Below are 25,684 nucleotides of genomic sequence, written 5' to 3'. Positions count from 1 at the left end.
CATGAAGAGGATTGAAGCGGGAAAATAAACTCAATACTGGCTTGGCCATGCGGTACTTGTGAAACAGCCAGAAAGTACGCCCATTGCCGTAACAACTGGTAGGAATGCAGGGGCGATTTAGGCCTAGGTTCTAAGAATCTCTAAGAATAAGTTGCCAGATTTCCCATTTGCTGCTGTTATCCTTGAAGCAGGTGTCGGGGGTGTGAGAAGATAGAAAGCACATGCTAATAAACTGTAGTACACGTCTTGTCTTTGCGTCTTGTAAGCCTAAGCTACTGATTGCCAAGCATAGTGTAGCGCCGTAATTAGTATGAATAGGAGTCGGTTAAGTTACTTGTACTTGTAATATCCACGTACAAACTTTTTAAGTGAAAATGAGCGGAACTCAGAGGAAAGAGATCAAGCGAAAGGCACTAACAATAAAAGACAAAGTGGAGATTATAAGGAAAGTGGAGTCATCTAAACTTTCCCGTGTTGCTTTGGCAAAGGAGCTGGGGATGCCGCCGTCTACTTTGAACGGCATTATGGCGAAGAAAGAAGAGATCTTCAAATTGTAAGGAAGTTAAATCTGAAAAGTACGATGAAATAGAACAAGCTCTGCTAATATGGTTTAAACAGCAGCGAAGTTTAAACATACCTTTCAGTGGGATTACTGTGCAGGAGAAAGCCGCATGCAAATTAAGGGGACCTTTTACCGCGTCGAACGGGTGGCTGGACCGCTTTAAAAATCGAGCCGGCATCGTTTACAAAACAATTTGTGGCGAAGCAGAGAGTGTAAGTGCGGAGGAAAGGGAAGCGTGGAAGGAAATGGTTTTGCCTGCTAAAATAAGCAAACCTTGCAATGTTTTTATATAATATGTTCCCTTCTCTTATCAAATATACAGTATTTTATAATATGGTATGTTCAGTTATTTTACTTAATCTCTAAAAATATTGTCGTGATAATCAAAGTTTTATATTGTGGCTTTCTGTTAGCAGCTCTTATATATCGGCCTATTTCGGTGTTGTTCACAAACAAGGAAATCTGTTGGCTGTGTGTTTCACATGTATTTCAAAGTACAGAATAAGTTTTTGGGCATTACCCCTTTTAAGAAGTTTTCTGCTTAAGAAGTTTTTTTTTGCAGTCCCTTGAAAAACTTCTTAACAGAGTTTCACTGTACCTATTAGACCAGTAATCAATTTCCTTAAGAGCCCCACATATAAAACATCACGATACATTCATAAGTTTTTAACACAAAACTATGTTTTTCATTCTAACATTGCCGTAAAAAATTCTAGTGACTTCTGTAAGATGATTAAGTACTTTAAACTTAAACCTTCTCATGTTACATGTTCATTTGATATAAAAGACATGTATACTACTATCCCCATAGAGAAGACTATTAAGATTATAAAAACTAATTTATTAGAACACAAACTGATTAGCATACCTGAAATAGAAGAGTTCATGACAATCCTTAAATTCGTACTTAACCAGACCTACTTTTTATTTAACAACAAGATATACCAACAAGATGGCCTCCCCATGGGAGCACCAGCCTCAGGCATATTAGCTAATATATATTTAGATCACTTGGAACATTCTCGTATTGTAGACCGCATTAAAGGGCTTGATTTGTGGGTACGCTATGTAGATGATACATATGCTATAATTAATAAGGATCTCAATGATAGTCTTAGTATTTTGAACATCCTGAACACCTTAGATCCTAATATACTATTGAAGAAGCGGTTCGATCAACTTTTTAGACGTTACAACAACTAGAAAAGGGAACCAATTTTACTTTGGAATTCATAAGAAGCCTAAATTCACTCCAACCACGATTCATAAAAGTTCTCTACATCCCGACTCATAGAAAAAATCTGCGTATTATAGCTTTATTAATAGGGCCTTCGAAATTCCGTTAACCAACAAAGAGAGGAATAAAGAACTTTCTTTCATCCGAGAACAGGTCTTCATTAATGGCTTTAGTCTTAGAAATATTAACGGGTTAATTACTAAACGTAAATGTAAACAACAAATAAATTTAATAAAACAGTCAGAGCAAACGGTTCACCTACAACAATCTTAACATTTAAGTAATTACAAATTTATTTAAGAAATACGACATCAAGGTAGCGTTTTCAGCAAACAATAACACTAGGCACAGGTTTTTCAACCATAACATGGTTAATAAGAACAAAGAAGAATGTTTCCAGGATTCAGGAATTTATAAGTTGATCTGCAAACCAGTGCACGGACGGAACTTTGCAATAAGGTATCAAGAACACGTCAATGCAGAAAAACATATGAAAGAGACGGGTCATAAATTTACAGATATCAAACAAGACCTTGTAATCATTAATAGACTAAATAAAGGAAGACTGATGAATAGTTTAGAAAATATTCACATTTTTCTGGATAAGTTAATTAATAAGGACAAGAACTTAAATGAGATGAATGAACAAAGAAATCCCTTATACGAACATATGAGATACATGGAATTATTAGGTAGGAATAAAATTCACCCAGCAATTGTAACAAGCAATCACGAGGTTGCTACATCACAGACAGAAGCCACCTCCTCGTGTGAAACAACAAATGATGACACGTCCTCGCTCCCCCCCCTACGAATCAAGCCAGCACACAGACCTCATCACACCGCTATTACACAAGGTCGAGGACAGTAGAATCAGACCCACACCCGTAATTACGGGAAGTAAAGGAAGTAACTTGGACAGGGGTAAGTTCAAAATATCACAATTAATTTCCATTATTCTAAACAGTTTCCTTAGGCAACACATCCCCAGGTGATTTTAACTAATAGACACACATTTCTTTCTGCCGGTTACAGATCGTACAACAAGCTATTCGACCTGACAAGTTTATGAATACAAAAATTGTTTAATTCAACCAACAGCAGACACACCCTTTCCACTTAGAAAAAGGATAAGCACGAGAATCACACTTCATAGTATAGTACAAAAGTGACGTGGAAGAAACAAGAAGTCAAGTAAAGAAGAGACAGTCTCTAGCAAAAAACTTTTCTTCAGGATCATAACACCAAAAAAATTTTAGTTTTTTAAACAACTGATTTTATTAAGGCTTTGGGACTTAAAATGATACCAAAGACATTTTAGATCATATATAGTATTTTTAATTTATTTTAAGTTTAACGTCCTAGTAACAACCCCCCCCCCCCCCTCCCAACAAATACGTCCCTTACTGACACCAGTTTTTTAATGTCAACTATGTAATTGTTGTATGCTGTTTTTATATAAGCTTTTATGTAGGCAGCTGATGTTGATTGCAAAGCGATCGAAACATGTCCTGATATTATTAATGTTTTTATAAGTAGTCAAACGCTAAATAAAAAGAAAGGTATCGATTAGGTGGAAACATTTTTCATATATTGATTAGATTACATTATCTATACGGCAATGAAGTGGATAGTCTGTAATACGTTCATTTTTGTTATCCGCTGCAGAAACGTCTTAACGAGGTTTTACTGTATTTTACCTTGGTGCAGACAAAAGAGGGGAATGGGTATGAATTAAGATCAAATTCACAAAAATTTAACTTTTCAGTTTAAGTCATCACGTTCTTCAATTAATCAAATTTTCCATAGATAACAAACGATTTTCAATCATCTTAGATTCTTTGTTGAAACATGACATGATGACGGGATATACTGGTAGCTTATGGTACTAGCTTTATCATTACTACCATCAGTGGATACCGCAAAAGGTTCATTCCTTAAAATGGGAATTATTTTAGACTCTACATCATGACCCATTTCATTAACAATAATGGATGTTTTTGTTTTGGTATATGCATACTTCTGCGCAATATCCGAATCTGGGAACATTACTTAAACAATTGCCCTGTATGATCAGAACAGAACATGAGAGATTATTTTAGATTTGAAGCTTCCACAGCCTGTACAATTATTTAATTCTTCTTCTGGGTTGAACCGTGTTGTTTTCTGTAGTTTGGCAATGTAAGAAGGAGAAATGCAAGAAGAGAATATGAAAGAGAACTAAAAGGAAAACGACCAGTGGGCAGACCCAGAGGAAAATGGACCGATCTGGTGGATAAATATGTTGAAGAGAGAGAAGACTGAAAGAAGATCACAAGAGAACAGTGGTTCATGGACAGACAAAAATGGACAGGTCTTGTACACCACACCCAGACAACTGGAGATGGTCAACGATGATGATGATGATGATGATGATGGTAATCAACCATAACATGCATAATTATGTAAGTAGAAATCAAGACAACTATTTTAGAGCACAATAGACTGAACAGATCCTTTGTAAAAAGGGAGTAATATTTTACAATAAACTCACCCAGGAAATAATTTTTTGTCAGGTTAAGAAAATGTTAAAAATTGACTTAACTAAAAAAGCATTGTACTCATTAGGAGAATTTTGACTGATTTAAAAAATATCATGCATAATAGTATATGTTGTGTAACTTTTAACATAAGATGAACTTGCATAAGTCATTGCGAATATATAATTCTGAATTCAATGTAGGTAATGGAAATAAAGTATATTTTGAATTGAACAGTATTGCACTGCTCGCATAAATTATTAGTTTCATATTCTTAAAGTGAATGATCACTAATTTCAAAAATATCATGTATGTAGCTTTGTGTTGTGTAAATTTCAAAAATATTAAGTAAAAGTAGCTGTAAGTCATGTCTGTTAGTTTAACATGTGACTTACATACCTAAGAACAGTTTTTGTGATGTATCCAAATCTGTATTAACTACAGGTATTGTAAAATACAGTATATTTTGAATTCAAATGGGCTATAATGGTTGGCAGTATAAACAATGTCTGTAGGCTGTGGTCCAGGAGCATACGACGGTCCCTACATGCTCTCTGGATATCTTTATCCCAGACATCCAACAACTAGGGAGAAAGAAGACAAGCGGGCCAGCAGCTAAAGCCTTTTTCCCATATATCGGGGAGATAACTGATAGAATAAGAAGCCTACTTGGGGTTAAAGCATATACAGGTCAACAAGGAAAATCCAGGAACTAGTAAGGTCTGCAAAAGACAAGTGCCATCCTCTCTCCACAGCAGGAAGTCTACAAGATCCATGGAGCTGTAGCCAGGTGTATTGTATATAGGAACTATGAAATGCAGCACTGCCATCTGACTGAAGGAGCACAACAGGCACAGCCAGCTGGGACAAGCAGAAAGATCAGTTGCTGAACACTCACTGCTAGCAGGCCATGACATACAGTACAGCAATGTTAAAGTAGGTACTGTCGATGACTGTGTCTTATCACACCCGGCTAAAAATGGAAGCCATTACAATCCTGAAGCACTCCAAGAGCTTCAACCATAAGGAGGTATCTGAACAGGTCAAGAAAGTCTGGTTTCCACTCGTGAAAACTTTAAATCCTGGAAGACATGATGGCAGCGGAGGGCCAGAAAAAGCAACGAGTGATCAGTTACCTGCACCCGCCAAGGCAGGTTGACTAATGCCGGACTCCATAGGGCTTCAATCATTGGAAATCTAAGATAATAACCTTGCAAGACAGCAGCTCGTAGACTACTGGAATATTTAATTGAAAGAGAAAATCACAGCAACAAGGAATATGATCAAGATTATACAATAAAACATCCTAGGTGTATAAAAGAGAACATTGTACATACTTTGAGGACTATGATAACACTGATTTTGGAAAACATTTAAGGTTATCTAAAGCTTCGACAGTCAGTCTTAACCTTGAACAAACATAACCTGGAATTCTCAGCACATGATGAATTCTCGATTATAGCTTCCATCTTGTATGGTACACGATTGGAAATGATTTTTGGATGAAGAGCCAAGGAATATTACCTTATTTTTTGAGTGAAATAAACAATGTGTAGGCTATAGTTTGTTTTCTCATTCTCTATTATGTTAATGCTTTCTGCCACCAGATTCTCTTGGAGTGTCATATTAGGCTTCTTTCTTTGTTTCTGATCAACAGCAGACATAATTTATGATAAATTATTTGCAAACACTGAACCTACTTAAAAACTTGTTTACATTATGAGAATGGTGGCAGCACAGTCATTTGTTCTCCATGTCAGTATGAAACATTTATGGTTTAAATTCAGATTGAAATGGACACTTAGATAATAAATTCTGTGGTGAATACAGAAGTGAGCATTATATGAAATAATTAAATTAGCGGACTTCTGGAAATCTTAAGAATAACAGCAAAAGTAACTGTTGTTGTTGAATACAGGCTTATTATGAAAACATGTTCTCCTCTTTCGTTTCGAACTTGAATCTTTGTTTACACCAGCTTACAAGTGTTACTAATAACCCTCGATAGTGCCTCTGAATGTCAATGAGAGAGCTTGCTAGTGCACACAGCGAGAAATCAATACCAAGATGATAGATCAAATTCAATATACTGTAATTGCTAGAGTGCACAAATCATATAATAACCTCAAAAGGAAATTACAGTGAAACTCGGTTAAGAAGTTCCCGCATAAGAAGTTTTCCCACCTAAGAAGTGTGATATTCTTAGTCCCTTGATCAGTTGCATTGATATATGTATATTTTTCCCGTTTAAAGTGTTCCGTTGTAAATATATTTCCCGGTTAAACAGTTCAGATTTTAGAGCCCCTTGAGATAGAAAATGTCCGCTCAAAGCAGCGCATGGTTAGAATCCTCCAGTCTCCGCGCAATTTGCACCCTGTGTTACACTGTTCGCGCACTCGCGGTATGTGTCTGGTGTCATGGAACATGTGCGGGCCTGCCAAGGCCATAGGACATCACACTAATGACAACACGGACACCAGATGCTCACTCTCACCTTGTGGAATCAAATCAAACCCATCAGTCGAAATTTTCACTCCACCGTTCCATCTAGCGGAATAGAATTGAACGGGATTCTACGTGGGAAACATAAAGCACGCAATGGATGGTTTGATAAAACTTTAATGCAGTAATTTGCGGGCCGCGACAGGGTGAAGTCATTAATCAAGGTGGCCTAAACATTAATTAAAAACCGTAAAGTGTATTTGTCCACAACATTACTGTTAATCTACCACAAAATTGAATATTCTAACCTGTTTGATTTTTCATTCCCTTGCTTATTTCCTTCCAGGCATTCTTTCTTACGTTGTTGTTGCAATAATACTTATGGGTCTTGCCGTAGAGGAAATTACGTTTTTGAACTAAACTGATAATATTTTCTGTGTCCATTATTAGTGAGGTGAATAAAAACAACTTCCTGACTCTATGCAGGAAGCAGCCGACTTGCCAACAGCCAGCTGATACACATGCCGCCACAGCCGGCCGAAAGATCCCGATCGTTTACGAAGTTGAACGAATGTTGATAGTCAACTGGGTGTTGGTGGGAGGCACACAGACGCATTGCAATACCACTTGTTGGCATAAAATTGAAAGTTATTTTTAATTTTACCTTTATACGAGCTAAACATTGTATTATCGTGTCACTCGTAATTATTACATCACATTATTAGAACGTAGCACAAGGATGAGGAGACATGAAATAAAATTCTCGCGGGGAAAGAAACTGTTTACGTTTAGATATGTTAGCGTTGCTACTGCGCCTTTATCACTCCCACGTAATACCCCAGATACTTTTCCATGCACTCATTTCTGCAACTTCGAACCTGTGTTTCTTTTCTTCATTAACTATAGCATGAAGAGGATTGAAGCGGGAAAATAAACTCAATACTGGCTTGGCCATGCGGTACTTGTGAAACAGCCAGAAACTACGCCCGTTGCCGTGACAACCAGTAGGAATGCAGGGGCGATTTAGGCCTAGGTTCTAAGATCTCTAAGAATAAGTTGCTATATTTCCCATTATTTTGCTGCCGTTATCCTTGAAGCAGGTGTCAGGGGTGTGAGGAAGATAGAAAGCACATGCTAACAAACTGTAGTACACGTCTTGTCTTTGCGTCTTGTAAACCTAAGCTACGGATTGCCAAGCACAGTGTAGCGTCGTAATTATAGGAGTCGGTGAAGTTAGTTGTACTTGTAATATCAACGTACAAACTTTTTAAGTGAAAATGAGCGGAACTCAGAGGAAAGATATCAAGCGAAAGGCACTAACAATAAAAGACAAAGTGGAGATTATAAGGAAAGTGGAGTTATCTACACTTTCCCGTGTTGCCTTGGCAAAGGAGCTGCAGATGCCGCCGCCTACTTTGAACGGTATTATAGCTTTTGCAGGGAATACTTCAGCAAATTGTAAGGAAGTTTAATCTGAAAAGTACGATGAAATAGAACAAGCTCTGCTAATGTGGTTTAAACAGCAGCGAAGTTTAAACATACCTTTCAGTGGGACTATTGTGCAGGAGAAAGCCGCATGCAAATTAAGGGTACCTTTTACTGCGTCGAACGGGTGGCTGGATCGCTTTAAAAATCGAGCCGACATTGTTTACAAAACAATTTGTTGCGAAGCAGAGACTGTAAGTCCGGAGGAAAGGAAAGCGTGGAATGAAATGGTTCTGCCTGCTAAAATAAGCAAACCTTGCTACGTCCTTATATAACTTAATATGTTCCCTTCTCTTACCAAATATACTGTATTTTAATACGGTATGTTCAATTGTTTTACTTTACCTCTAAAAATATTGTCATGATAATCGAATTTTTATATTGTGGCTTTCTGTTAGGAGCTCTTATATATCGGCCTATTTCGGTATTGTTCACAAACAAGGAAATCTGTTGGCTGTTTGTTTCACATGTATTTCGAAGTACAGAATAAGTTTTTGGGCATTACCCCTTTTAAGAAGTTTCCTGCTTAAGAAGATTTTTTTTTGCAGTCCCTTGAAAAACTTCTTAACAGAGCTTCACTGTATTTCGGTTCTACCTTATTAATTAGTATTAGTATTGTATGATACTGGTGTCAATAGAGAACAGGGAATATGATATTTATAAACTGCAGAGTGCATAAATATTGATAAGGGAAAGAAATACTAAATCACTCGTAATATCAGTTGAATCAGTGAAACAGTCTCACTGTAACCAGGGGATATTACAGGAATTTTCATAGGACATGAAAAAATTGTTACAACGGGATTCTCCCTACAGTATATGCCATTTTCATCACAGCGACTACTACTGTGTGAGTTACTATCAATTTATCATTCTATACATGACTAGATTTGCAGTCGTTTGTTCCTTTCCATTACTTACAGAATCATTAAAAGACAACATATGGAATCTCTGCAACGGGGCACAGAGTACATACAATGACCATGGTCCCCACACAACTCAATGTGTCCCAAAGCATTAATCTTTATGGCTTTTGTATAGTTCAAAGGAACATTTATTAATGATAATAATAATAATAATAATAATAATAATAATAATAATAATAATAATAATAATAATAATAATAATAATAATAATAATAATAATAATAATAATGCACATTATGTTCTGATGTGGGGAGAAAATGAAGCAGAAGTACAGGAGAAACTAAATCTTTGGAATGGCAAGTTTAATGAATAAAAACTGTTGAAATGACTATCAACAGGAAAGGCACAGATTCAAACATTTTCCTGGAGGCAACTGTATTGCAGTCTGTTTCTAACATGAAATACCTTTGAAGTATCATTTCAAAAGATAACACAGTAAATCAAGAAATATGTAATAGACTCAGAAAGCTTCTCAATTTTATTTTCAAGTGAGAAATCTACTCTGGGATGATAAAATACCCCAGAAAGCCAAATTGACCATGTTTTATACCTATTTCATTCCAATTCTCACATATGGACTCAAAACATGTACCCTGAATAACAAAGCAAATAGTAAAATCCAGTCAACAGAAATGAAATTCATCAGAACAATGAACCAAAAGATCAGGAAGGACAAGATTAGAAATAAAGTAAACAGGAAGGAGGAGGCTGGCATCAAAATACCTGTTACTGAGTTTTTAGGAAGACACATGCTACAATGGTTTGGATATGTTGCGAGGATGGACGGAACAAGAACAGCAAGGAATTACTTTGACAGAATAGTGAAAGGGGAGAGGCCAGTTGGGAGACCAAGAAATAGATGGATAGACACAGTGAAATCGGAGGTCAGCAAGAGGAATGTCAAGTGGGAGGACATAGAGGAACTGAAACTATACTTTGACAGCAAGAAGCAACGAGCACTTGTACTCCACACCCAGGAAACTGGAGCTGGAAAATGAAGAACTATTATTACTACTATCATTATTATTATTATTATTTTTTTTTATTATGATTAGCACACTGGCTAAAGTTTGTATCTCATCAGCAGAATTAAAATCTAGTGATAATGAAATGGGAAGTACTGCAATGGGGAAACCCGATAATATCTATCATGCAACTTGTTTACAAATCTAGCAGCCGCTAAGAAATCCAAGTTTGAACAGAAACTGCTAATTCTGTACTGCAAACACGATGAGCAATATGCACTGTAGTTAAGATCATCACAGGAGCAGAGAAAGGTGTTATTCTGATGCAAGCCCAGATTAATTTAGAGATTGCATGTTTTTTAGTAAAGATCTGTGGAGAACAAAGAACCTGTTAAATTCCATGAACATGGAGACCAGTTAGGGGGTAGTGTTGTGGTATTTACATTCTTGAAACTACTCCACAAATGTATGTCACAAGGCACATAAAATAGAGGAAAATGTGCTGGCCATGTAAGGTACACAAATGATTCAGTTTTAAAAAATATTACACTAGGCATTTTTGGAATTATCTACTGTAGTTCTGTTTAAATGGAAATATACAAGCGCTCTTTTCTCTTCAGTTCATCATCATCATCATCATCATCATCATCATCATCATCATCATCATCATCAATTTTCCACTCCAGTTGCCCGGGTGTTGTTTACGAGCTCTCTCCATTTCTGTCTGTTCATGTACCACTCTTCTCTCAGGACGACATCCCAGCTGACTCCTCTTGTTCCTATGCCCTCTTTCACTTGGTCCTGCTATCTCTTCCTAGGTCTTCCTACCGGTCGTTTTCCGGCCACGACTGTGTGTAGATATTGTTTTGCTGTCCTTCCATCGTCCATTCGTTTGACATGGCCAAACCATTTCAAACGGGCCCTTGTCACTTTTTCATTCAGGGATGGGTACACACCAGCTTCCTCCCTTATTCTTTCATTTCTTACCCCGTCCTTTTTTGTCTTCGGTACCATAGTTCGTAGGAACTTCATTTCTGCGGCTTGTAGTTTGCTATCCACTTGTTGGGTTGTTGTGCAGGTTTCTAGGCCATATATTATTATGGGGGTGAAGTATGATTGAAATAGAATCTGCTTTGATCTTAAGGGAACTTGTTCGTTCCAGAGGAGGTTCCGAACTTGATGGTAAAACTGAGCTGATTTTTGAATGCGGTTGTTAATCTCATGCTGTATTCTGTTATCACTTGAAATGATGCACCCAAGATATTTATATTGGTCTACTGTTTCCAGCTGTGTACCTTCCAGCATTATTTTTCCTTTCTTCTTCTGCCTATTGACAGACATAGTAACAGTTTTCGATTTATTGTTAATCCGTGTGCTTTCAAATGTTCATTCCAGGTGTTCAGCCTCTCTTGGACTTCCGTCTCTGTATTTCCCCACGTTACTACATCATCTGCAAATGCAAATGCATTGATGTCCATATTGTTCTTCCGCTTAATTTCTTTCATGACTTCATCCATGACAGTGATAAAAAGTAAGGGTGAAAGGGTACTGCCTTGTTGCACTCTTTTAGTGGTTTGGAACCAATCAGAATTACCGTTTCCTTTCTGTATGCAACTGCAGCAGTCAATAAAGTCAAAGAAATAGTAATGTTTATTTATTCCACCTATTCAACATGTACTGCAGCAGTCCTCGTAAAGCATTTTAACTTTCTGGATAAGCCCTTTGGGTACATTTTTCTTTCTTAAGCATTCCCATATAGTCTTCCTTGGAACACTATCAAATGCTTTTTCGAGATTCAAAAACACTAGTGTTAAGTCTTTGCCCTTCTCCCAATGATTTTCTAACAGTATTCTAAGTGCAAATATGAGATCAGTAGTTGATCGGTGTTCTCTGAATCCATATTGTTCTTCCTGTAGTTGTGGTTCTATTATTTTCCTTAGCCTTTTTTCAAGTATTTTCTCAAATATTTTCAAACCATGAGACAATAAAGTGATCCCTCTATAATTGCTACATTTCTTCCGGCTTCCTTTTTTGAAGAGAGGTATTATTATTCCTTTTTTCCAATCATCTGGGACTTTCCTATCCTTCCATATTGCATTAATTACTCTATGAAGCCACTGTATTCCTATTGCACCAGTTGCTTTGATTATATCTGCACTGACTTCATCAAATCCTGTTGATCTTTCTTTGGGCATACTATTAAGGGCAGTCTCTACTTCCATGTTGGCGGGCTCTCTTGGTCAGGCTCATCATTGCAGCTTAAAGTGACCTGCGTGGTTACATCATTGGAGCCTTTCCCAGTACTGTTTTATAAATTATCAAAATAGGATTTCATGATCTTCCTTATTTCTGTCTCATCCCTAACTATGTTACCATCTGGTTCCTCTATTGCTGTTATGTATTCATTGTCTCTTCTTATATTTCGTATTGTTCGGTATTCTGCTGCAGTTTGTTTACTCTAGATTCATTCCTTTGACTTCCTTTTTGCATTTCTTTGTCTCTGGCTTTCCTGGTTTCATTTTACGCTTTCACAGCAATCTTCACCCGATCGTTCCACCAAAGAGTTTCTTTTGCCTTCATTTTGCTATTAGTTTTACCACAAACTTCTACTGCAGCTTCAACAATGCTTTCTTTGAATCTAGTTCAGTTAATAGTGACAAAAACTAATTCAGAATTAATGCAATGCATCAAAATTAATGACAGGTTGAAAAAGTTCGGCCCTAAAATTCTTGCTGTAGTAACAGCACAGAAAAAAACTTTTTTTTTGTGTGTGAAAAGTTTGGTAAATTACTCTAGGGTCATCATGTAACCAATACCAGTTATTTTGTGAACTTATACGTTCAAGCAGGAGAAATCATGCCTCATCAATAATTAGCAATACTATTTAGAGTTAAATTTACCACTTTTTACCAACAGAAGGAGCCAAATACAATAATATGCTCTCATGGATGGACTGCTCAAGCTTGAACTTTGTACTTCCATTACTTCGAAAGGTTTAAATTTTGTTAACATTGATGCTTTCACAGCCTGTACTTGTAGGCATGATATAGGCTTTTGGGCTGATAGACATGATTACACTCTATATTTATCACCCTGAGAGATTGTTGAATAAATTCCACGTTACAATTTTGTAACTGCAAGTCATTACAAGATGATACAGGTTTTTTGAATGCAAGCATGTCTGTGATGTACAGTATACTTAACAAATTGAGCCATTCTCACGTACAGTTTAACAAATCAAATGTGTACTGATTACTCAACTTTTTGACACCAGTGAATAAAGAAAGGTAATGGAGACTGTACTGAACACTAAACATATTATTATACTTGATAGGAACTAGAATTGTGAGGTACAGGGTAAAATAATCCAATAATAAAAAGGAAGAAACCTTGTCCTATAATAATTGGTGCAAACACGCTGAAGTCTGAAGAGCCAACATGATGGGGTGGAGTGTGAGGAGCTGATGCAGTGTGAGGAGTTCGTGGTGTTTCCTCCCCATCCTCTGGTACTCGTATGCTTGATAGAGATGTGTGACGGTCCCCAACAGATGGCAGTGGACCTGGTGGATGACCACGACCAGGGAAGTTGCGAGGTTTTATGCCTGGAGACTTCAGGTTTAAGTCTGGCCACTTGCGGGGCTACACATACACAAAGAAAGGAGCATTAGTCCTCACTTCTGCAGTACATAAAAGGTGGAGATGGTACCTCTTGAAGAAAATTGTAAAATTAAAATATTTCATACATAAGAATATTACATTTTTATAGGGAAAATGAGTTCACATATTAAAAACATTTATTAGAGTGCATTTATCAAAATATATCCAGTCCAAAGACAGTTAAAATAACTGACTGTTTTCATTTAAATTTTGTCCCAAAAGTTATCAACATCAGAATAACACAAAATGAGGTAGCTTTAAAGGAACAACAGATAATTAATTTTTAAAAACTATAATAGAAATATTAAAATTATAAAATTTTATTTACAACCACCTATTCAATACATTACAATATACTCATTGGATTATAGTATAATCATGAAGTATCTTAAATAATGGGACATGTTTCATTCGGCATAGTGAACATCAGCCATTAATGCACAAAGACTAGGTCAGGGCCCTAAGTTTAGAAATGATCAAAATAGTATCCTCATGTCAAAATAGTAACTGTGTTGTGATAAAAGAGTGATCATCAATGATCAACACAACATGAACAATAGACTTGAGATTGTAACAAAATATGTGCAAAATAAAAAGAAGTATTTATTGTGAAATGCATTAACAGTAAACAATCTGTAAAATAAAAAGAATCATGGGGTTGTTAAAATATAACAATAGGCATTGTGGAATTAAAATGTACATCAATGCGTGAAGTGTGGATTAAATTAAAAATTGTGAGGTTGGAATTCCTTCAAACTGATTAAAAACAAAAGTTAAAATAGGGTTCGTTGAATCATCGCGTGTCCAAGTTGAACCATCAAAAGGCACATAACGGCAATACAGACTAAGGTTTATATATGACGTGGACACCAATGTTTATAAATTCCTTAGGAGAGACACAATCTGGATACCATAAGAGTTCAAGTTGAGCTAGTCAATATGCACGTGCTAGCAATAAGACTAGGAAACTGTATGTGACGTGGAACACCAAATAGTGGACTCCTTATAAATTAACGACAATCTTGAACTTGGGGGGAGTTCTAGCAATCCTTAGGTGAAAGAGAGCAGATTATGGCGCCTATTGAAGTTTGGAATCTGAAAAAGAAAAAAATAATTTTATGAATTATAAAACCGCTAAAAATATTTCTTCTGTAACAAGAGCTACTGTTCCACCATCCCTTCATATTATATCTTCTCCGCGTACATCTGACCTGCCCAAGGCAACGCCCCCCCCCCCCCTCCTCACATGACTCACTCCTCGCCTCTACGTATACATACATACAATACTAGAAGCAGTAATAAGGGTACTCGCCAGTTTGCTTCATGCAGCCAACGCTAGCAGACACCTCATACCAGCTCCAGGGATAAGGTTCCTTTTCAATTTTTCCTTTTCATCTTCTGTTATCAACTCAACTTTCATTCCTCCTTTTTTTATTTTTCAGATTCCAAACTTCAATACGAGCCATAATCTGCTCTCTTTCACCAAAGGATTGCAAGAACTCCCCCTATCTTCAAGATTGTCGTTAATTTATAAGGAGTCCACTATTTGGTGTTCACATTGAGACATATCATATATATGCCCCATGAATATTTATTTGAATATTTAGTAACACTGTGTGTTCGTTATATTGGAAAGCTTTGTGCGAGAGGCAGTTAGCCAACGGATTCATTCTGGACCGCACGGAGATAGAGAACAGTCAGTAGCAAGCCTTGTGATCATGAGAACTTTGAAAATTTGAACGAGTCTGCAGGGTGTGTCGCAGTATTGCCTGATGTGTGGCGTATTTAAAGTAGACCAAACACATGTTAGAAGGTGTGGTTTACGGTGGCAGTGATCCCCCGAACAGATGTTTCAGTACTACCAACTTCGTCCATCACAGTGCTGAATCTTTTATCATCTTATGGGAGAAATCTGTTATTAAACCTATGCTCCATGGTTCTGACACGTCCACTGAGTTGTGGTTGAATTTACAGAATGACTGATTTTTCGGTTGTGGTACTGCGGTGTGGAAGAGAGAGGGACCTCACTACACTATTATTCCGATGAACACTATCATGATAACTGCTTTAAATGGATCTAATTCGTCATGCAACCCGGCTGACAACCGGCGCTTTTGCGGTTCCAGGCTGCAAAGTGTGAAATATGCTACTGGGCATGTGCATGTAGGCAACCAGGCTGCATATGCGAAATTTGCGACTGGAAGAACAAAGCAGAAAGTGGCTACTTGGAATGTGAGAGGACTTTTAGCTTCAGGAAAACTTCTCCTGATGATACAAGAGCTGGAAAGGTATAATATAGGAGTGGCTGGGCTAAGTGAAACTCACTGGAAAAACAATGGCCATTTTAGAAGTGGTAATCATTGGGTCTACTTTTCTGGTAATTAAGAAAAAAGCAGTAACAGGGTCGCAATTGTGATCAGTGACAAACTGAATGGCCTAGTGAAAGGATATAAACCTGTTAATGATCGCATTATAACACTAAGTCTCAAATGCAAGCCACTTTCAATCAACATCATTCAGGTTTATACCCCAAAAGCGGATGAGTCTGATGAAATAATTGACCGGTTCTATCAAGATCTTGATGCTACTGTTTCAGCTTTTCCAAGCAGAGAAATAACTATTGTTATGGGAGACTTCAATGCCAAAATTGGTTCAACACAACATGATGAGCATGTCAGAACCTCGATAGGAAGATACGGAATTGGAGAAAGAAATGAACGGGGGAACAAGCTTCTTGAGTTTGCAATTCAAAACAGGTTCACTATAATTAATACAGTCTTCAGGCATCAGATACGGCACATGTACACATGGACTTCGCCTGATGGTCAATATAAAAATCAGACTGACTACATCTTGATCAGTTCAAGATGGAGGTCTTCTGTAATGGACACCAAAATCTGTCCAGATGCAGTATGTGGCAGTGATCATCAGCTTCTTAGAACAGAAATAAGAATAAAACTTCAAACACCAGTTAAAAGATCACACAGGATACCACAAGTAGTTAACATGTCGTCATTCAAGGAATCATTGGCGTGAAGAGCTTCCATATTACAGGATCCAGTAACAACTGCAGAAAGGCTGTGGAATGCGACTAAAAACTGGAGAGAGTCCTCTTTGAATGAATCTCGAGTACCAAATACTAGAAGGCAACAGTGGATTTCTGACTTGACCCTTCAGCTTGTAGAAGAAAGAAGGTGCCTTAAAAAATCTGGCATTAACAGTAAGAAAAAAAGAGAGCAAATGTCTGATCTTGATAGAAGGATTCAGTTTTCTTGTAGAAGAGATAAGAATAATTTTCTTAGTAACATTTGTTTTGAGATTGAAGACCATGCAAATCAAAATCACAGCAAGGATCTTTTTAACAAAATTAGAATCATCACTCGAGAATTCAAGCCATATTCCTGGAATATACAGAACTCACAGGGTGATGATGTTGTGGATATAGAGAATGTTCTGGAAACATGGAGACTGTACTGCCAGGATCTGTACAGTGAACAATGTAATTCACAAGACCAAGTGAAGATAGACAAATAGTCAGATCCTGAACCTGACATCCTCCGAGATGAAGTAGAAATGGATTTGAAAATGCTGAGAACTGGAAAAGCGTGTGGACCTGATGGAATAAGTGCAGAACAGATCTTAAGCCTAAGACAAATCATAGAAAAAGCTAGATAATTCAATGTTCCGGTATACCTGTGCTTTATTGATTACCAAAAGGCCTCCGATACTGTCAAATGGAACCACCTTTGGAAAATTTTGGATGACATGGGTTTGCCACTCCATTTGATTGATCTCCTCAAGTCCTTGTATAAGGAAAATACAGCCACTGTGAAGATTCAAAACAAACAGTCTCAGCAGTTTCGTACAAGGGCTGGAGTTCGCCAGGGATGTATCCCGTCACCGTTACTTTTCAATCTCTATGGTGAATATGCAATGAGAACTGCATTAGATGGCTGGGACAAAGGGTTTTCCAATGGGGGATGCAAGATCAACAACTTGAGATTTGCTGATGACACCACCTTGATAGCATCATCTGAAGAGGAGTTGACAGAGTTGATCAAGAGAGTAGAGGAAGCAAGCCTAGAAATTGGATTACGCTTAAGTCGACAGAAAACTAAGTCATGATTGCTGATCGTAAGAACAACAACAGTCCACATATCAAACAGACTGGAGGGTTTGAAGTTGTACATCAGTATGTATATCTAGGCTCCTTACTATCCAATTCTGGTGGTTCCAAAGATGAAATAAAGCGAAGAATTGAAATAGCAAAGGTAGCGATGATCCGTCTGTGGAAGATCTGGAAAGATAATAACATGACCATCAATTCAAAAAAGAAGTTCGTTGAATCTCTAGTCTTCTCAGTCTTCTTGTATGGTGCAGAGACATGGACCATCCTCAAACATGTTCGTGAACGGATAGAAAGCTTTAAAATGTGGTGCTGGAGGAAAATGTTAAGGATTTCTTGGACAGCTCATCGCACGAACACATCAATCCTGAACCAACTTCAGATAAAAGTTTGTCTATCGCGTAAGGTCTCTCAGCGGATTGTATGCTACTTTGGACATATAATGCGCCGAGACGGTAGTCTTTAAAAGCTGACTGTTGAGGGCAAAGTCCAGGGAACCAGACAATGAGGATGAGTACCAACACGATGGATTGACATGGTGAACGCCCCCCTACAGAGTTCTCTCAGAGCAACCACATTGAAAGCCTTCGATAGGAAAGAATGGCGGAGTATGGTTCATCGGCTAGAGGGCTGAATATTATGATAGTCATGACGCCTCTGTCATGAGGCAAAACGAAGAAGAAGAATGTGTTTATATTTCGGCTACTTTCGATCGATGCACTGAATTGCTATTTTCCAACGGTTATGCGCTTCGTCTTCAGACAGCTGTTGAGCCCTCTAGCTATGGTCTCATGGGGAACCCCCTCTTTTGAATAAGGCAAGTGAAACTCTAAAGCAGCGAGCAGCTGGGGAATCTCTCTCATTCGTTTCTCAATCATTCTGCAGTATTCACGTCAGTTGTGACTGCCGTGTTCTTTGTTTTATATTTCAACAGGGAGGCTACAACTACTTTAACTATGAGAACTGGATGTAATGAATAGTAAGTCTTACTTTAAGAACAGTGTTAATATGAACTATCCTGGTGCGAATTAATTCCGATGAATTCGGGAGATAACAGTCTGTTACTGTGGCGGTTACCTCTGCCCGTGTGACGAAGTACAGTAATGCTAAGTGTGGGAGGCATAGTATATATTGAAAATTCGGGAGATGATATAAGATGGTAGATGTATGTAACAGTATAACTCTCGTATACTGTTCAACATTTATTATATGCATAGACATTTATCAGGTCGCGCATCGTGATCACGGAAGTAGCGTGTGCATTCGGTGCGATCCCTGCTCTTACATATGAACTGGTACGGGTTTCGTTCCATCAAACAGTAACTTCGAACGAAGCTCAAATTCCTATTTGCTTAATTATCATAATAGAAAAGTATTTGCGTATGTAAAGTAAGTGTGTACTCAGAGCAAGTAAAGAGTTATTAACTATACATTCATTCTAGGAGTGTTACCTTACAAGAACCATGATGGCATTGCCCAGTGTCAACCCAGTATATTATGACAACATTCAGTGTGTTGTAATGGCAGAGTAAATCTACATATGCAACAGTCATGTGACTGGTGTGGGAGCAGAGATCGGCAAAGATAAGTAATATGCCAACTTTATAAGCATGTTTTTAGACAGAAGAAGTCAGCTCAGTTTCATCCTATGTAAATTTTATATTAAAATTAAATGTCAGCTCAATAGAGCTGAGCTATGCTTTATTTCATGTAATGTAAATGGAAATCCAGGGCTGTTGCATGCTAGTGCCCTTTATTTTGGGTTTATATTAGTGATGGGAAAGAGGGATGTAATTAGGTGTAGATAGGAGTGTGTTTCATTTGTTTTATTTCAGAGTATTCCGTTATGTGTGTTCTTGATGTAAAGTCAGGAGGTAGCTTCTTCATTACCGAGGCTATGCGCCCTTAATGTTATGAGGGATAAGAATATTCAAAGAAGTGTAGGTTTCTTTATTTACTATGCAAGCAGCACATTTTCAGAGCTATTTTGGCTGTCGACGGAGTGGAAGACTATGTTGAGAAGTGAGTCATTTATTTGAGCAGAGAAGACAGGCGATTTGGATAGGGGAGCAATAAAGGTGAAAACAAAAGGCATATGTCGCCTAGAATATAATGAGGGTATTGAAACAGGAATAGAGGCCTGTGAAAATTTAAGTGAAGGGAAAAATATGAGTGATAGCTGCTTATTAGGAGACGGGCTTGTATACGCCTATACATTCAGTGAGATTCAGTTGAGATTCAAACTCCCATGCCGCGAGTAAAGAAGGTCTGAGTGATAAATAGATAGATAATGCCTTTATTGGTGGCGAAGTTAGGGCTCAAGGCCCTCTCTTACACTTAACCACTAGATGAGTATACATTTACATAACTTATAATTTTGAATACAAATAAAACAAATAATATTAATAGCAATAATAATAATAATAATAATAATAATAATAATAATAATAATAATAATAATAATAATAATAATAATAATAAAAGAATCCTTAATTGTAAGATACACAAAATAACGTACACTTAAATGATGTAACTGCAGTAATCCAATCATTCATCTCATTCATTCACTCAACAATTATCCAGCAAGTCAGCGGGATCTACCCAGCAAATGCTTGCGGCAAGCCACTTTAAACTTGCGATGAGAAGGATTGTCTCTAATATTCGCAGGTAGCGAATTCCATGACCTAGACACAGAGTTTATGAAGGAGCAGTTGTACACATGTTAGCAAATTAATAACTGGTTTGATAGAAGGCAGTTTGGGTTTAGGAAAGGTTACTCCACTGAAGCTCAACTTGTAGGATTCCAGCAAGATATAGCAGATATCCTGGATTCAGGAGGCCAGTTGGACTGTATCGCGATTGACCTATTTAGGGCATTTGATAGGGTAGATCATGGGAGACTACTGGCAAAAATGAGTGCAACTGGACTCGACAAATGAGTGACTGAATGGGTGGCTATGTTTCCAGAAAATAGAAAATAGAACTCAAAGAATTAAAGTAAGCAAAGCTTTATCTGTCCCTGTAATAATTGAGAGGGGAATTCCTCAGGGCAGTATTATTGGACCTTTATGTTTTCTTATATAAATAAATGATATGTGTAAAGAAGTGGAATCACAGACGAGGCTTTTTGCAGATGATGTTATTCTGTACAGAGTAATAATTAAGTTACAAGATTGTGAGCAACTGCAAAATGACCTCGATAATGTTGTGAGATGGACAGTAGGCAATGGTATGATGATAAACAGGGTTAAAAGTCAGGTTGTGAGTTTCACAAAAAGGAAAAGTCCTCTCAGTTTTATTTACTGGGTTGATGGGGTGAAATGTAAATACGTAGGTCTTAATATAAGGAAAGATCTTCATTGGGGTAATCTCACAAATATGTTTGTAACTAAAGGGTACACATCTCTCCACTTGGTTATGAGGGTATTTAGGGGTTGTAGTAAGGATGAAAAAGGAGAGAGCATATCTCTGTTTGTGTGGCTATTTCTAGCCGAGTGCAGTCCTTGAAAGGCAGACCCTCCGATGAGGGTGGGCAGCATCTGCCATGTGTAGGTAACAATTAAATTGAAATAAGAAATAATGTAGTTCAACCTATTCAATACAAATAAATAAGAAATGTAGTGTTACATTTCTATTTAATTATAAGCGGAATCGGTACCGGTTTCAACCCCAATCTGGGTCATCATCAGCCGAATAAAATGCAAAAAACAATGCATAGGTAAACAAGAAATTAAAGAGAGTCTTTCACAAAAACGGTTGAAGAGGCAAAATATGTCAATGGGGATTGGCACTGTGCAATTTTAAATCGTAAAATCCAGAATAAGTAGAAAGTCAGTCACTTATAAGAAGGCGCAAACTTCTGAATAGTAACACAAGACACGCAAAGTTCAGCACTGTGCTTTCAAATGCCAACGGAACTCGATGAATAGCCTGATGAACCAGTCTGTAATTGTTTCAGTTGCGAAAATGTGTGTGTGTGTGTGTGTATGTATATATAATACAATTTAATATAATTGAAGTACGTAAACAGGATCTTGTAGATTCTTTAGAACACTTGATGAGTTCCGTCGGCATTTAAAGGAACAGTATCGGACATTGAGTGTGTTGCGCTGATCTTCAGGAGCTAGGAATTTGCTTCAATCAAGCGACTCATCTTCGACTTCTAGACAATTCTGGGACTTCATATTCATTAAATTATATTGTGACTTCGCGCCTGATAATATATGCATGCTGGCTCATTTAACTTTTCACCTCTTTTTGTAAACATTATGAGAAAGTGCTGAACTTTGCGAGTGTTGTGCTACTATTCAGAAGATCGCGCCTTACTTCTTATAAGTGACTGACTTTCTACTTCTTCTAGATTTTACGATTTAAAATTGTACAGTGCCAATCCCCATTGACATATTTTGCTTCTTCAATTGTTTTTGTGAAAGACTCGCTCTTTAATTTCTTATTTACCTATGCATTGTTTTTTGCATTTTATTCGGCTGATGATTACCCAGATTGGGATCGAAACCGGTACCGATTCCGCTCATAATTAAACAGAAATGTAACACTACATTTCTTATTTATTTGTATTGAATAGGTTAAACTACATTACTTCTTATTTCAATGTAATTGCGATACAGTTCAATACGGAACATCATGAAATTTTTATCTTTAAATGTGTAGGTAACTGCGTGTTATTGTGGCGGAGGATAGTGTTATGTGTGATTTGCAGGGATGTTGGGGACAGCACAAACACCCAGTCTCCGGGTCATTGGAATTAACCAATGAAGGTTAAAATCCCCAGCCCGGCCGGGAATCGAACCTAGGGCTCTCTGAACCGAAGGCCAGTTCGCTGATCATTCAGCCAACAAAGTCTCTGGAAAGACCCCAAGTAGAGTATGGTTCCAGTGTATGGGACCCTCAACAGGATTACTTGATTCAAGAACTGGCAAGAATCCAAAGAAAAGCAGCTCGATTTGTTCTGGGCGATTTCTGACAAAAGAGTAGCGTTACAAAACTGTTGCAAAGTTTGGGCTGGGAAGACTTGGGAGAAAGGAAACGAGCTGCTTGACTAAGTGGTATGTTCCGAGCTGTCAGGGGAGAGATGGTGTGGGAGGACATCAGTAGATGAATAAGTTTGAGTGGTGTGTTTAGAAGTAGGAAGGATTGCAATATGAAGATAAAGTTGGAATTCAAGAGGACAAATTGGGGCAAATATTCGTTTATAGGAAGGGGAGTTAGGGATTGGAATACCTTACCAAGGGAGATGTTCAATAAATTTCCAATTTCTTTGTAATCCTTTAAGAAAAGGCTGGGAAAACAACAGGTAGGGAATCTGCCACCTGGGTGACTGCTCTATATGCAGAACAGTACTGACTGATTATCAATTTACAAAATAAGTATGGTATTTTAATTAATGCCTATAAAAATACGTACAATTGAAGCTGCCTAAAAGTATTTTAGAAACTACTTACAGTCTTTTAGGCAGCTAAAATGACCTTTTAACACCTAAATATCAAAAATCTAGTAATCACTATTGCATGTTTCTGCCGTGGTTGGAAGTGCAGCGTGTTGTCTGAATTAAAAAAACCTAGCACCTGTTTTCCTTAACCGGGTCAAGGATGAAATGAATGAAGCATATTAAGGCTATTAGTACAATGGGATCGCCACTCCCAAGGTGATTTATTAATGACTGATAGATACTATGAAATGAGAAAGGAGTGTGTGCTGGAATGAAAGATGACAGGAAAAACCCGGGAGTACCCGGAGAAAAACCTGTCCCGCCTCCAATTTGTCCAGCACAAATCCGTCATGGAGTGACCGGGATTTGAACCACGTTATCTAGCGGTGAGAGGCTGCCGTCTGAGACACGGAGGCTCTGTGTGTTGTCTGAATATTAAGAGAAAAGTGGTGGAACAAACACTAACACCCAGTCTCTGAGCCAGAAGAAGTAATTAGACGGGATTAAAATCTCCGATCCGGATGGAAATCAAATCCGGGTCCTTCTGAAACGATGGCCACAACGCTGGCCATTCAGCCAAGGATTCGAACAAAATGAAATCTTTATTGAGTTTGATTATTACTATCAGTATTAACATTCAACTATCATAATAGAAAGAAGCAGAAATCATTATTTAGTTTCATTATTTCTATCAATTTTAAACATGTAACGTTCGTTGTTCAATCTTGCCGCCTGATTATTTTTCAGGGACCTGAAAACGCTTTAAAAATATAGTTAAGTACCGTAGTTAAAACTCGAGGTTTTAAAGTTATACATCTGGAGGGGCAGATTTTAATTGTATTATTGCTTAAGAATGAAGGAAATTCATAGACACTTTAAAACGTGAGAGCGGCTCCACACGCTGCGCTCATGAGACACAGTGCTGGCTTAACGAAAAGCTGCATTGGCTGCACTTCGCCATTCCCTCGACAGCAAAACAAAACAAAGCTTCTTCTCCTGCTCCACACGTGGCGCGAAATTGCCATGATAGGTAGGAGGTACTAAACGCAGAGATTTCTCGAGCAGTCCTGAGCAAAGCCGATGATGGCTGCACCTCGACATTCCCTAGACACAAGTTTGAGAGGGGGCCCGATACACGCACTCAGAGGCATTGCGATACCACGCGTTGGCATAAAATTGAAAGTTATTTTTATTTTTACCTTTATACAAGCTAAACATTATATTATCGTGGCACTCGTAATTATTACATCGCATTATTAGAACGTAGCACAAGGATGAGGAGACATGAAATAAAATTCTCACGTGGAAAGAAACTGTTTACGTTTAATAATGTTATTTGCTTTACGTCGCACTAACTACTTTTTAAGGTCTTCGGAGACGCCGAGGTGCCGGAATTTAGTCCCGCAGGAGTTCTTTTACGGGGCTGCTGTATTTGAGCACCTTCAAATACCACCGGACTGAGCCAGGATCGAACCTGCCAAGTTGGGGTTAGAAGGCCAGCGCCTTAACCATCTGAGCCACTCAGCCCGGCACTGTTTACGTTTAGATATGCTAGTGTTGCTACTGAGCCTTTATCACTTGCACGTAATACGCCAATACTTTCCCATGCACTCATTTCTGCAACTTCGAACCTGCTTCTCTTTTCGTCATTACCTTTAGCATGAAGAGGATTAAAACAGGAAAATAAACTCAACATCGACTTGTCCATGCGGTACTTGCGAAACAGCCAGAAACTACACCAGTGGCCGTGACAACTAGTAGGAATGCAGGGGCCATATAGGCCTATGAATAGGTTCCTAGAATCTCCAAGAATAAGTCGCCGATGTCCCGCCTGCCGCCGTTAACTTGAAGCAGATGTCGGAGGGGGGTGTTTGTGTGTGTGTGTGTGTGTGTGTGAGAAAAACTGAGGCGGTTTATGGAAGGTTCAGTCAGTGTGTCTCAGAACACATGGAAGGCTATGTGGGAAATGGAGAGGTTTATAGTTTTTTTTCTTTTCTTTTTACAAGTTGCTTTACGTCGCACTGACACAGATAGGTCTTTTTTTTTTCTAGTTGTTTTACGTCGCACCGACACAGATAGGTCTTACGGCGACGATGGGACAGGAAAGGGCTAGGAATGGGAAGGAAGTGGCCGTGGCCTTAATTAAGGTACTGCCCCAGCATTTGGCTTGTGTGAAAATGGGAAATCGCGGAAAACCATCTTCAGGGCTGCCGACAGTGGGGTTCGAACCCACTATCTCCCGAATTCTGATATACTTTCCGCACTTAAGCGACTGCAGCTACCCAGCTCGGTGGTTTATAGTTCAAGAAAGCAGTA

The 25,684-nt window shown here is 38.1% G+C and overlaps 1 protein-coding gene across 1 annotated transcript in view; it reads right to left on the bottom strand.

Moving 5' to 3' along the window:
* Sos (Son of sevenless) overlaps nt 1–25,684 on the bottom strand; it is a 765,665-nt gene that overhangs the window by 77,311 nt on the left and 662,670 nt on the right. Inside the window, exon 22 of the mRNA XM_067134824.2 lies at nt 13,526–13,775. Coding sequence (XP_066990925.2) covers nt 13,526–13,775 — 250 coding nt within the window. The remainder of the gene's footprint in view (nt 1–13,525; nt 13,776–25,684) is intronic.

This window comes from Anabrus simplex, chromosome 1 (genome assembly GCF_040414725.1).
Source record: "Anabrus simplex isolate iqAnaSimp1 chromosome 1, ASM4041472v1, whole genome shotgun sequence".
Lineage (NCBI taxonomy): Eukaryota > Metazoa > Arthropoda > Insecta > Orthoptera > Tettigoniidae > Anabrus > Anabrus simplex.
Note: the sequence above shows the minus strand (reverse complement) of the source record. Positions and strands in the feature narration are given on the sequence as shown.